General features: G+C 28.2%; 1 protein-coding gene across 2 annotated transcripts in view; it reads right to left on the reverse strand.

Annotated features, from left to right (window-relative positions):
• The window catches only part of LOC135932012 (uncharacterized), a 38,087-nt gene extending 33,195 nt beyond the window's left edge, over window positions 1-4,892 (reverse strand). For both annotated transcript variants that reach the window (XM_065469347.1, XM_065469346.1), the window contains exons 1-3: window positions 4,790-4,892; window positions 427-538; window positions 242-386 (exon numbers count right to left, since the gene is read on the reverse strand). In XM_065469347.1, coding sequence (XP_065325419.1) covers window positions 242-386; window positions 427-538; window positions 4,790-4,824 — 292 coding nt within the window. In that variant the 5' untranslated portion in view covers window positions 4,825-4,892. The remainder of the gene's footprint in view (window positions 1-241; window positions 387-426; window positions 539-4,789) is intronic.
• Between the last annotated feature and the right edge of the window lie 10,433 nt (window positions 4,893-15,325).

A 15,325-nucleotide genomic window follows, 5' to 3' on the forward strand; every position in this document is an offset into this window, starting at 1 on the left:
AAAAATGTTTTAAATGAAAATTAAAAATATGAGCAGTAAATGAATGTTCCATTACACGATTCTCAAGAATTTTCTAATTAATTGATAAAATTTTAATTAATTTCACTCCCCCCTCCCATAAGATTTTTTAAAATTTAAGCCCACTCCAGGTTGGTTATAATTAAGACCGGGTTTAGGGCTTGTGGGTCTTTCTTTACAAGAAAATTATATGGTAAATAGGGATATGATAAACAAATATTACTGAGTGGTTGTGAGTCTTTTATATTAAAAGGCAAGATAGATAAAAATCTGTTTTTTTCACCATCAGATAATGAATATTTGTCAATATTTTTTAATATAATTTTCAAGAAATGGGTTCTCATTGAAGCTGCAGAATGGCAAGTAATCTAAAACTCATCAAAATAATTTAATCTAATATAAAAATACTTTTTTAATTTGCATTTCTTCCCACATTTCATTACCACTAATAAATATAAATTTATTATGTGTGTTTATATAATTAATCATATCCATATCTTCTTCATAACTATAAGCCTTCCTAATAAAAATCTTACATTATAGAAATATTATAGAAAAATAAAACTAATAATGAAAATAATAATTTATCATAATAAACAGTTAGTTGAATTAAAAAAACCATTTAATTAGTCCAAATTATATAAAATAAAAATATTTATATTATTTATAACAAGTGATCATACAATATGAAAACTTTGTTTTTTTAAATTAAATACCCAATTATTAATTAACCATTGGATTTTAATTTTTGTTTCTATTTCTACAATAAGTTTTTATTCTTTTTAACATAGAAATTCTTGCCATACACTTGTGGTTGTTTGAACCATTGGCAAGATAAATTTGCATGATTTTGAAATTTCACAAATCGGCATTTATATTTTTCTAGCAATGTGTTATTTTTTCAACTATAAATCATTTTTGAGCGCGCTTTTTTTATTTAAAATTTTTGATTTTAACTGGAAATGTATTGCATATTGTTTGAAATACCTACCCTATAAATTTTAAACGATTTTGTCATAAACTTTTAAACTTGTTATAATTTATATTCGTTTTTCTATAGATTTTTTATATAAACAAATTATAAATGACTCACGGCAAAATTGTCGGATATTCATAAGATAAGTATTCTAAGCATGCTGGATTACATTTTCAGTAATTGGATTTTTAAATTTTAAAAAACGTATATTCAATTTGAATTAAAGGAATAATTGTTTTTTTTTAAATATTATACAATATTTGATTTTTATTTTGCAGTGATAAAGAACATGTGATCAGTTATTAACGAAATTGTAATATATATTAATTTAACCCTCTATTGCGCGACATATCAATAAATGATATAATTTTTTTAAAAAACTTATTTTTGTCTTTAAAGGGCCCTTAATAAACTAAAAAAAAATTTTTAACCGTAAAAAAAATTTCAGTGTGTATTTAAATACACTTTTTCAATTTCAAACCCATTACAAAATAAAGAAATATAATTTTATTATTTGATAAATAATAAAAACAAATTTATATTAATTTTCATGAAATAATTTAAAGCAATCGTTTTTTATAGTAAAACATAACGAAAAACCATATTTGGTACAAATCACTTTCGTAACCAATTTATACCCAGGGTTTGCATCGTGCCTTTTTACTATATTTTGGCCAATGTGCTATTAAATCCTGTCTTATTTCTTTTGCGTAATAAGACTTGTCGACCCTTTGCGATTTTTCTTTATATTTGGTGTAAATTGATATTCGTTTTTTTACGCTAGAGTTTATATTTTTGCTACATTTACTGCTGCTATTGAAATTTTAAATGTTATGGCATCTGTTCTTTTACCGGTACCTTTAAATACAAAATCTCGCCTATACATTAACCAAGATCTATGAGCATCATATCAAGTGTATGGAATATTATACGGTGATACCATTTACGTGATCTTATGTGAATACACGCTCCATCTTTTAGAATTCATTTTCAGTTGGAAGGCATAAATTCTATTAGCTCTCGCTGTAGCAATACTCCATTTTGGGATACTAATACTTGAAGTTCGAACCAATTATCAAAATACAATTTAAAATTGGAATGTAGTGGTACCAATAGTTGAAATACCGCATTTCCGCTAGATTCTACATCTGCTGATCTTGAATCAATAATTTCCTCATCTAATGAACCACTAAGGTTAGAATCAGAACTATATTCTGGAATACAATATATTTTGACTATAGAGAGCAAATAAAGAACATATGATAATATAAAAAAAATAATCAAAAAAGCCCAAATTCATATTGCATTTGTGGGCATTATGTGTCTGGGTACACATGGCTTAAAATTATTTAAATTTTAAGCACTATTAATAAATAAAAACATTTCCTTTACCTTTATTTAATAGGATTTTTAACTTCCTGTTACTTAAAAATTTGTACAAGAAAAATGATATAATTTATAAAATTGTAAAAATGCAGCTATTCGAAAGTTTTAAACTATGTATTTTAGGATTTTTATATTGATAGCTGTCTTTCATTTTTGACAAAATTAACTATAGAAATAAATAAAATATAATTGTATCTATTATACATCATGTATATTAAACTGTAAAAAAATTTATATTAAAATTTATACCTTTTTTTATGGTATGTGTTGTGTATTCAAATATGATGTATGCAATAGAGTAATTTATAATTCCAAGCCAATTTTTAAAACAGTTTTTCTTATTGTTTCTTCTTTATGACATGCAATTTTTTTACAACAAATTAGTTCTAAGAAAAGGGAAGTTAATGTAACACCCTGTTATGATAATCACACATCAATGCCAGATTGATGTTATAAATAGAAATGAAAAATGATTAAATTTCAAATAAAAAAAATTATTCAAATAATTTGTCAAATTTTTTATGAAAAAGCTTAATTGCAATTATTCATTCTTATTTTATTTTTGGCAAAATATAAATGAGCAATTCTGAATCTGTAACTTTTACCTTAAATTCTGATGATAACTCCAATAATTGATCTTCTAATTGATATCACATTCACTAAAATAAAAATTTAGATTGCCAATATTTGGTCAAAATTATTTCCAAATAACAGATAAAAATGATAAAACCACAGTGCTGCTTTCTACTCTGCCATCAAATCATTTCTAGTAATTTTCTAAAACATATGGAGATATATTTAAATATTAGCTTTTCTCCCTAATCTTATTTAGAGAAAACATTTTTCTATTATATCACAATCATTTTTTAAAAAAATTTTACTGAATCATCAAAGTAAATAGTCAAAAATTACCATGTTCTATGGTGTTTTCTTGCCACACAAGTTTAATTATGATAAGTGATGCGAAAAGTATTTTAAACAATAAAAATACAAGTTTATTAAGAATTTATAAATCAACAATTAATATATGTGGAAAACTGTGGAATGGTTCATATATTAAAATCAGTTAAAATAATAAACAATATTTTGGAATATATTATCTGTGCCTTGTGTTACAACATGGAATTCCATGTAAGTCTAAATTATGCTAATTGTTTGAAAAAATATTCTCAAAAAATTTATCCTCATAACAATTGCTTTAGAAAAATTTAAAGGGGAGAAAGAAAGGATTGTTGTTAATGAGAGCTGGACCCAGTATTATTTTGTACTAAATAAATTTCAATAGAACCAGAAAAATCTTTCCTTTGCCTCTGTTCATCTATTTTACAGCTATAATTATCTGATATAGAAGATTAATTTTCTGATATTTTAGAGTTTGATTGCAAAGGAGACTCAGCCTTTTTAGCTACTATTTCACATTCTTTGAAGCTTCGATGGGTTAAATCAATATCTAAGCAAAATGAATTAAAATCATTAATGTCTGAAACTGTTTCTATAAACATTCTAAATAAAAAAAGTCATCAGATTGTCAAAAACAATTTGTGAATTTTATTTCCACCCATAGGTGTATCTAGGATTTTGGTAATGGGTGGGAAAGCACTATTAAGTAAAATTTTTCCTTATAAATTTTACTCGATACTTTGGGTCTACTATTATAGGCCTTTGGTTATATTAGATTTTTATAAAAATAATTTTAGGTTTTCACTTTTTTTATAAAATTACTTTTTATATAAAATTTTTGATTTATAGTTGTTATTTTAAAAAGTTATTAACTTTTACTAATTTTTCTTTATAATTAGATTTTATACATTTTTTGTGGAGTGGGGTAGGAGTGTCTATAGGGAAAATTTTTGTTAGCTTAAAATGATATTTAAGAAGAGCCAAATTGGTAACACACCTGCTTCTACCCATATATATTTTTTAAGAAAAAAATTCTCTTCATATAATAAAGGTTTTAGTATATATTTTTTAAGAAAAAAAAATTCTTCTTCTAATAAAGGTTTTAGTATATTATTTGAAATAGAAAATAAAATTAAAATCCATGATATTGTGCCTGAAATTACTTATTTTAAAGATGATAGAGATAGATAAAAATATTTCCAACTAAAAAAGTGTTTTTAAAGTATAACGATTTTCTAGGTTTAAAACATAAAAATTTCATTCAAAAACAATATCAAAAGTAATATGAATTAATCTTTTTTTTAAGTTTATATATGCAATCTAGTATGATAGTAAAATTGTAAATTTTGCTAAGTGAGAGGAACACTTCCCACAATTTGGCCTATGTTTATATCCATGATTCTTTAATTATATATTTTTTTTTATAAATTTTTGTCATTGTATGAAAAATAAAGGGAATCTAGTATGGTTCGTCACTGGTCATTGCATAATGATATTAATCATGTTTACCTTTTTTTACATGAATGCCTCGTTTTCATTTCCATTCCATATGCTATTGTGGTTAACGTGACAAAAATGAAAATATCATGTTTGGTGTCAGTTAGCAGATTTTCACAAGGTTACATGAATATCATGGATGACAAATAATGAAACAATTTTATTAAAATTAAACTTTGAGGCTATCATATTTGAAAAAATCTTTTTGGTTCAATATGAACATAAAATATAATAATTTTCGATGTTTATGAATAAAATATATTTCTTTAGCACCTGCGTAGAATACAGTTTGTTAAAATGTAATTTCAAGGCTAAAAAAACCATATATATATGAGAATTTCATACTCAGTATCAAATAAAAGTATGTTATAGTTGGATAAGAAAGATTCAAATAATAACTAACAACATTTAGTGAATATAAAGGAAGTTTATCTGACGTTAGAAAAGATAATCCTAAGGAAAACGGCGATCATGCAATCAATTTTCTAAAAATATAGAAGCAGAAAATACTGAAGATATATCTGATTTGTGATAAAGTTTGTTATCCTTAATCTAAGTAGGAAGTACCTAGTTGCCATCAGTGATGAAGCGTCAGGTTCACTACTAGGGAAGAAATCAAAAAAAAAATTTATTTTTATTTTGATCAAACTCAAACCATAAAAACATTAAGATTTATAAATAAATGGTATACATCTTTGTTTTTGAGTAAAATGATAGTACTGCATTATAAAAGTTATTGCTAGATTTTAAATTTTTTAATAATTTTTTTTCAATTGAAATGAAAGATTGATTCGATAATCTATTTTGGCACATCCTGTTTCTTCAATAATATTTGATTCTTTTTAAAGATGAACTCCGTTATGCACTTGCTGTTGTTGAAGCCAAAGTTAAGATGAATTTGCATAATTTAAAAAACTCTTTAAAACTTTTCATCAAATCGGGGCATATTAAAATTCAAGTATTTCATTAACATTCTTTTTCTTTCTAAATTCAATATCGAAACACTACCTCTAATTCGGTTTCCAGCTTGTGTAAGTCGAAAAATTGAGAATAAGTGTCGTTTAAATTATCTAATAAATATTTTGGTAAAATTTACTAATATCTATCAATTCGACGAATTTAATATTTTTTGGTTAAGACATATTAAATGGAATTAATCAAATCCTTTTGAATATCGCTTGATAGTCCAATAAAAACTGCACTATTTCTAAATGATGTTTCTATAACGTTGTCGGTCCGCTTACTCTGTTATTTCTTATTCGATTGATATCTTTCCCAAAATGATTTAACACAAAATTGGATTCAACTTTATTCAAATCAGCAAATTATAATTTCGGAAAAAACAACATTTGAATTTTTAAATAAAAAAAATATATGAATGAATTTTACAATATTTCGCTTTCCTTTTATAGGGAAGCGCAGAAATATAGTTTCATAATGAACTTGCTAAATTTAATTCTTACATCTAAAAGTATAAATATCAAAAAAAATTAAAATACAGTTTCACGATGAACTTGCTAAATTTAATTATTATAATACACGCGAATACATATATATCTACAAGCAACTATCATTATTATTAAAAATTATTAAATATGTCTTGCCGCCTTTCTTTCCCCAATAATTGACTTATTCATGACATCTCCCCCCTTTATTTGCCCTTGGGGACCCCAATAACTGCCTATATTCCTCTGGCTCCACATGCAAATTCAACAACCCTTCCGACCTTCCTGGACCACCACCTTATGCGTCTCGTCTTCTTTTCACCCCCTTCTCGGCCCCCTGCGCTGATTCATACGTTGCCCGTGGACACCACCTCCGAATGTGCCCCTGTTGCCCACACCCATAACATAGATTCGAATCCTCGGCTTTCCTCCATTCTACCTTCGGTTGCTTTCCTTCCAATTTGGCCTCATTAGCTAAGGCTCTCCACTCGCTTGCTAGGGGCTCCATATCTTTGCTGATGATTGTCGTTCGTACCAAATGTGTCCCCAAGTCAACGTACCTATGCGGATATGCTAAATTAACTACCCACATATATTCTTTTTAAACATAAACATTCTCTCGCCTTCTCACCCCTACCCTACCCTAGGCCAAAAAAACGAATCGAATCGAATAATTGCGCTATTCGTATTCTTACGAATAATAAAATCATTATTCGTTTCGATTCGTCGAATATTCGATTCGATTCGAAAATTTTTTAAAGCTTATAAAATATTTTGCAAAAAAAATTTTACAGATGTTTAATGATGACACTTTTAAGGATTCTCTAAACTAATTGTCATTTTTGCATATAAAATATAACAAAATTTTAGAAAGTATTTCATTATAGATTTTATTTATTAAAAATACTTTAGTAGCATAAATTTCCTTTATTTAATTATTAATATAATTTTTAGAGGTGATTATGACATTGTAATAGAGGATGAAGATAATATAATGCACTATCTGAATTAGATTGTCTTTAAAATTTGCCAAAAATAAGGTTACTAAATGGGAAAAGGATTTTCCTAATCAAATAATAAGAACTAGTCAAAAAAATTTAGTTATTTATCTGCCAGGACGAGAATATGGGAAAGAGGCACACTCTATAAAAATGTTTTGACTTGTTCATAACATCAAAAATGATTAATCAAAATAAAATAATTATATTTTACTTTGAAGCTTTTCTTTTTCTTTCATTAAACTTTTTCAGCAAATATAACTTGTTATGATTTGATATTTGATAATAGGAAATAAAATAAAACGAAATGATATCCACTAGGAAAATTTAATTACTTCTTTTTATTTTACTTGCAATAAAATATTTGCGAATAATTACTAATATTTATATATAAATAATTTCGAATAATACGAATAATTTACCTCATTATTCATATTCGATTCGAAATTTCGAATCGAATCGAATATCAAATAACAAATAATTCGTTTTAGGCCTATCCTACCCATATACAGCCATAATGCACTTACGTTGTAATAATGGTCATTATCCCCGAATTCCGTATGCAAGAATAACCGTTTATCTAATCACAATATAAATTCAAGAACGTTTTATTACACCAAGATGATTTGCTTCTGCTCTTTATCTTTTTCTTAATTAATTAAACTTTTTAATTAATTATTTTCAATACATGTTATTATCAATCTTATTCCCTACCCACATTACTCTTCCTTCTTGTGTTTCTTTCCAAAATATAAAATATTCTTCCCCTCCTCGTTATAAAATACTAATTTTATTTAAATTCATCCATTTGTTCCTATGTTAATCACTTCCCCCTTTCAATTCCTTCCATAAAAACATTTTTTTTTATTTCCCCTTAACCTTGTTTCTTATCTTAAATTAATTCAACAACAAAAAAAAATTTTCTTAATTTCTTTATCCCATTACTACTTTCTTCCTTATATGAACCTAATCTCAATTATCCTTGTTTACTCCACTTTATTTTCTTCTTTTGAACACACACAAAAAACTCTTTTTTTTCTATTTATTTAACCCCCCCCCCCCTTTTTTCTTTCTTAATACTTAGTTTACTCTTCTCAACCATACTTTTTACAATTCTATAAAAATAACACAACTTAAATTCTTACATTTTTTTTTCTTTTAAAAAAAACACTTTAAAAAAATTTTTTTTTTTTGTTAATTGCTTTTATTATCCTTCCATATCTCCAACATTAATCACATCTTGTACTTACCTCTCTTTCAGCTACTCACTTTGCTTAATACTCATTATTAATATCCCTTCAACAGTTATATATTCATCTTCTTTCGATTTCGATCCTCGTCATATCCCTTCAACAGTTATATATTCATCTTCCTTCGATTTCGATCCTCGTCACCAAAATTCCCCCAAATTCTTCCACTACCTTTATTAGTCAATCCTCATTATTCACTTCCAACAATTTTATCATTATTCACCTCCAGCAACCTTATCCGACTCCGACTCCTCCAATCCCCATTATTCTATCATTAATTCTACTTGACAGCCGATTCCTCTTCCATCACAGTATTCTTTTTCCGCCATAGTATATAATAATTTTTTTTTTACAACACTTACGAATTATATTTATTTCACCTATATATATTATTTATTTTTTTACAATTTGGATTTACTTATACAATTTAATATTTAAACCAACAAAAATTTTTCCCTTTTTATTATTTTTCCTATGAATTTACAATTTAATTTTTTAAAAAAAAGGACTGACTATATTCATATACAATCAACTAATTATAAAATCAGATAAAACAATAATTTTTTTTTTTACTATTTGAATTTACTGTACAATTTAGGTATTATATAAAAAGAATGTCTGATTTAATATAATATTATACAATAAGAATTTTTACCAAATTTTCTCTTTCGGGAGCCAAGGAATCCGCCGACTTCTCAATGACCTTGAGAAATTTGTGTCATTCGCTATCCCTTTTCACTCCCTCCTCTACTTCTGGCCGTAACCGAACTCCCTACTACATATTGATAAATTTTCCTCACCCGGCCCCCAACTCATATTGAGCCATTTTTTCCACCAACCTGCGAAATCATTGAGCCATTTTTTCCTCATGTTTTTATTTACTTAACATAAAAATTCCTCTGACCGCTACTGCCCTGCTTCCATTCAACTTCTCAACTGGTCAGCATGTCTGACTACCACTTTTCCCTCCGAGAGCTCTATACGGTATAACATTCTACCCATCTTTCCGACCACCACTCCTGATTCCCATTTTTTTTTCACTTCCATACAACCTGTCCCACACGGTATGACCTACCTCAAACTTTATCCCACTTTCCTGTTCCGGTTTCTCACCTTCCTTCTCACTCCAAGGTCTCAACGCGTCCAATCCAATCCATGTTCGTCGCCCTAAAAACATTTCTTCCAACGATAATTCAGCCCCCTTCCGACTATTGTTATAATATGCCACCGAAATCCATATCTCACCTTCTTCGAATTTGGCCTCCCTTTACCAACTTCTCACGATTCCCACTATTCTCTCCACCTGCCCTTTTGAACTCGGATGATACGGTGGTGCTAGCACATGTTTCGCCCCACTTTCCACACAAAATCTTCCAAACCCTTCACTGCTAAAGGCCGGACCTCCATCGGACACGAAGACTTTTGCCACCCCGAATTTCGCCCACAAAATTTTCAATTTTTTTACAACAATTTTTGTTGTTAATCCACCTACAACCTCAAACTCTACCCACTTGGAGTATGCATCTACTACCAAGAAATATTCTTTCCTATCAAACTCAAAGAAATCTATATGAATTCTTTCCCAAGGCCTCGACGCTTTCGGCCACGTACTTTTCTTATCCCTCGCCGGCATACTCGCCCAGAAATTACACACTGTTTCGCCAGCTTCTCTATTTCCTCATTCATTCCTGGCCACCATACATATTTACGACCCCACTGCTTCATCCGTTCAACCCCTTGATGCCCCGCATGCAGCATGGCCATTACCGCTCCTTTTAGCTTATTAGGTAACCGCTCTATTCCCCCGTACTACGCAATCGACTTATACGGTTAACTCTCCATCAACCTTTGACCTTCTCTCACCTCCTCTACACGATCCTCCCTTGTCATCCCTTCACTTTCTCCCCAAAACATGGATGCCCCCATATACACTTATATATTGTCTCTGTCCTCTATCCATTCACCATTTCTCCTGTAAATCTCTTCATCCTCCTAGACCATCTTTATAATATCCTCCCTGATGTCTTCTTTGACGGCCAGAAATACTCCCCACTGCGCAAATACTCCCCAAAAATTATACTCCGGTCCCACACTTGTAATCCAGTCCCATCTCATCGCTGGCTCTACTCTTCTATTAATTATCCACAAATCCAATACTTGGCATCCGTCACTCCCTACATGCCTATTCTCACTTTTTCCGTCATCTCCATCTCAGATCATTCAAATTGTCACACTTAAATTCTTTCCCGAATTATTGTACTATTCGGCCAAAGTCTTCTAAAATCTTCATATCCCATTACCGAAATAGCCGCTCCTGTATTAAACAACATAGATATCATTTTCCCATTTATATTAAACCACACTTTCGGACTCGGAAGATATACTTGGTCCTCTCTACCCTCCTCCCGCAACATTTTCATAACCATCTCTCGCCCCTCCGTTCTCCCCTCCTTGGCCTGAATTCTTTTTTCCCCACAATCATATAGTCACCCCCTGTCACAATCTCTCGCCCAATGCCCTTCTTCACGGCACTTGAAACATATAATTTTGCAATCGGCCCCCATTTCTCCTTTTGCTGAAACCTCGGCCATACTCCTCACATTAATAGCATTCGAACTCTCTCCTCTTTAGGGAAATCCTCCTTTGGTTTCTATTCTTCCCACTCTGCAATCACTCTCCGCATGTCCAAATCTTCCACATCCAGCGCATCGTAATCTCTCTCTTTTACCCGGACAATACGTTGAAATATGTCCCTTTTCTTCACATGCAAAACATTTGACATCTCTACAATTCACCTCCATATGCCCTCTACCCCCATTTAAAACAAACAATATTTCTATTCCTTGATTTCGCTCTAAACAACCTTGATGACTCTCCACGACCTCGATACATTTCAATTCTTCTATCTTCACCTCCTCTCCCATCTTCGCCCATCTTCAAATCTTCATTACTTGCCCATCCATGCAACATCTCTTGCATAGGCAACCACGTTACTCTACCATATCTATCCTTTTCCCATTATGTCCTTCAATCAACAGCGTCTGTCCACGTATTCTAATACTCTTGTTTCGGCGCTCCCTCCTTCCGAAGTATAGATTTCCCAACTAAATTAGCAACACTACTACCGCACCCAATATATTATACTGTACTTCCACATATTTTGTCAATTTAAAACTCTTCATTTATAATATCAAAATAATTAACTATAAAATCTCTATAAAAATTTTATATCTAAATAAATTAATTTAATTCTAAATATATTTAAACTATTTTGCAATATATTTATAAAAAATTTATAATTTACTTGACCAATAATATTTTGACCACTTGCAACGTAAAACAGTAGGAAATAATTAATAGAATTAGCACGGATATGATGCAAGAATACATAACACTGTCAACAATTTTTTATTACGACTCCGGTCAATATTCTTCACTACTTTTCTTGTCGGTCTCTTTTTTTTTTACTACCCCTTCCAATACCACAGTGCTCTTCTCTTTTTATCCCTTGTTTCTTCTTCTACTACAACTTCCATAACCACAGTGCTCGTCCCTTCTTGTTTTCGGTTTGGTCACGGCACTATCACGTTGTCTGTTCGCTTACTCAGTTTTTTCTTATTCGATTGATATATTTCCCAAAATGATTTAACACAAAATTGGATTAATTTCAACTTTATTCAAATCAGCAAATTATAATTTCGGAAAAAAAACATTTGAATTTTTAAATAAAAAAAATATATGAATGAATTTTACAATATTTCGCTTCCCTTTTATAGGGAAGCGCAGAAATACAGTTTCATAATGAACTTGCTAAATTTAATTCTTACATCTAAAAATAAAATATCAAAAAAAATTAAAATACAGTTTCACAATGAACTTGCTAAATTTAATTATTATAATACACGCGAATACATATATATATACAAGCAACTATCATTATTATTTTCAAAAATTATTAAATATGTCTTGCCGCCTTTCTTTCCCCAATAATTGACTTATTCATGACAGTTTCAATAGTAAATTTTCTTCCGCGAGCAAATAAATTAATTCAATATAATTTCCTCTATTTACTAAATTAGAAGAGTCATCATCACCACGGAATACGAGTTCCTGAATTCCAAAAAAAACATATAGAGTTGATCAATATTTTCAATATTTCTCTATTTAATTTGACTTTAGAATTATGCTGTTCAATTGATATTTTGCACATCGAAACAATCATATTTTCAATTCGATTTTAGCCAAATGTTTTTAATTGAATCATTGACTGCAAATGAGCGGTTAATTCTTTATGCCGTTTAACTGCCTTTGAAAAATTATTCATATCCAAAAATCCTTTATCATTCCAAACATATTTTTCATTTGGGAATAATAGCCACGACTACAATATAGAGAATTAGAAAATTCGCATCCAGTAAGCCATTCATATTTCGTATTTATCGATGAAAAATTACGAATGCAAGTTTTGACTTCTTTTTTTTAAGTTTTGTAAATTAGTTTTGGTCTTCCTTTTTCAATAATCATTTTTTTAGCATCAATTTCTTGTGTTAAATGATAATGTTAATAAATTTTCAATAATACAATTACAAATATTAAATATTAATTTAGGATTTTAAAACGAAAAATTTTTCATTTTAAAAAATAATAAAAAAAAATATTATATAAAAAAATTTCTTTCACTTTTATTTATTTAAAAAATAAGCATTTTTTTATTTGCTTCCCCATTGCTTATTTTTTAATGGTAAAATTACACAATACCATGGCATGATTTTCTCTTTATTTATTAAAAAAATAAGCTATATTAAATTTGCTTCCTATATTTTTTTTAATGTAGTAAAAATAATAGTTAATTTTTTAACGTAGTAAAAATAATAGTTAATTTTTTAACGTAGTAAAAATTATAGTAACTTTTTTAAAGAAGAAAAATAATAATATTTCTAATATAGTAAAATTATATGAATTTTTTAACGTTATAAAAATTATATTAATCTTTTTTACGTTTTAGTTTATTTAGCATAGTGCAAATATTATATTAAGTTTATTTAAAAATTTTGTAAAAAAAATTTCAAAGGAAGCTTCCCTTGCTTCTATGGACGCTTCGTCACTTCTAGACAAACTAATTACCTTGAAGAGTTTGTAATTGTTTACTTATAACTGACCCATTTCAGACTATAACACTTAATAATTTTACCAGTTCGTATTTTTTCATAATAGTCAAGTAATTTTATTAGTCAATACTGCAGTAACGTTATAAAAATTATATTAATCTTTTTTACGTTTTAGTTTATTTAGCATAGTGCAAATATTATATTAAGTTTATTTAAAAATTTTGTAAAAAAAATTTCAAAGGAAGCTTCCCTTGCTTCTATGGACGCTTCGTCACTTCTAGACAAACTAATTACCTTGAAGAGTTTGTAATTGTTTACTTATAACTGACCCATTTCAGACTATAACACTTAATAATTTTACCAGTTCGTATTTTTTCATAATAGTCAAGTAATTTTATTAGTCAATACTGCAGTGTAATTTAAAAACAATAAAGATTTTAAGCATTGCCCCTAATCTAGCCATATTAAATAATGCCCATTTGAAAATAGTAGAAAAAAGATGAAATTAACTCACTTTTTGATTAACCCTTAGCTTTTCTGGCCTTGGATAAAAGGCTATAATAAAAAAACGATCATAAAATCGCTTTAAATTTTAAAAGTATATGTGACATTTAGTAAAAATTCTGAGATTTGATTTTGTTATAATTCTTAGCAATTAAAAAATTTTTGATAATCATAGTTTTTATTCTGAGCGAAATAATAAGTTAATATAAAATATTTTGTAAAATATAAATATTTCTTACATAACATTTATTCAAGTTTCCCTTATATAAATATTTATTTAATTTTCACTTCTTCCTACTATTTTGATAGATAATAAGATTTAGGAATAATCTAAATTCTGCTTTAGTTAAATAATGGATAATCTAAAACTAACGATAATTAAAAATGTGTAAACAAATAATCATTTATTTATTTTGTTTATTGCAGAGTTGTTAAAGTAGCGAGCTACTTTTAGCTCGCTACTTAAGGCTCTATCTTTTTTGGTAGCTATAGCTAATAGCGGCTACTTTGTAATTATTTAATTTTTTAGCGCGCTACTTATCTACTTTTAAAAAATATAATGAAGGTAAGTATAAACATGAAAATTTAAATATAATATCATAATTAATTATAATTTTTATGATTTATTATTTAATTTTGAAATTGAAATATATTTTCAATTTGTAATTTATATTTTCATTTGTATTATAAACCTAAATCAGGTGCTAATAAAAATATCATCGCCTATGGATATCCAAATCGTTGAAAGTGATTCAGACAATGATATTAATGAAATGGGAAAGAAAATGTTCTTAATAGCTATAAAACAAATTTTCCATTCCCTAGATTTGAAATTTTTTTTAAAATAAATATAAAAACCAAACTGGCTTCAAATTTATTTGTTTAAAATGTAAAAAAAATATTTCCTCAAATCAATCCAGTTATAATCTTAAGAAACACCAAAAGGTAAATTGTCATTTTTACATTCTAATAGTATTTATTTTATAAGACTGTTCATACCAATAGCTTTAAGGAAATGGAGAAACATTTAAATATTTTGGTATAGGCGACCCTACATCCAAAAAGACTAATTCAAATCAAATTAATCAATAATTCCAATATTTCTCAGAAATTGGCTGATAAAGTTATTGTTGATACAATTGATAAAATTCAGCCAATGTCCTTGGTTGATAATCCATCATTTACCATGATGATTACCATATCCCCTCGTACAACAATTTTATGTCGCCAGACACTAATGAAT

This window comes from Gordionus sp. m RMFG-2023, chromosome 1 (genome assembly GCF_954871325.1).
Source record: "Gordionus sp. m RMFG-2023 chromosome 1, tfGorSpeb1-WG-v2, whole genome shotgun sequence".
Classification (NCBI taxonomy): Eukaryota; Metazoa; Nematomorpha; class Gordioida; order Chordodea; family Parachordodidae; genus Gordionus; species Gordionus sp. m RMFG-2023.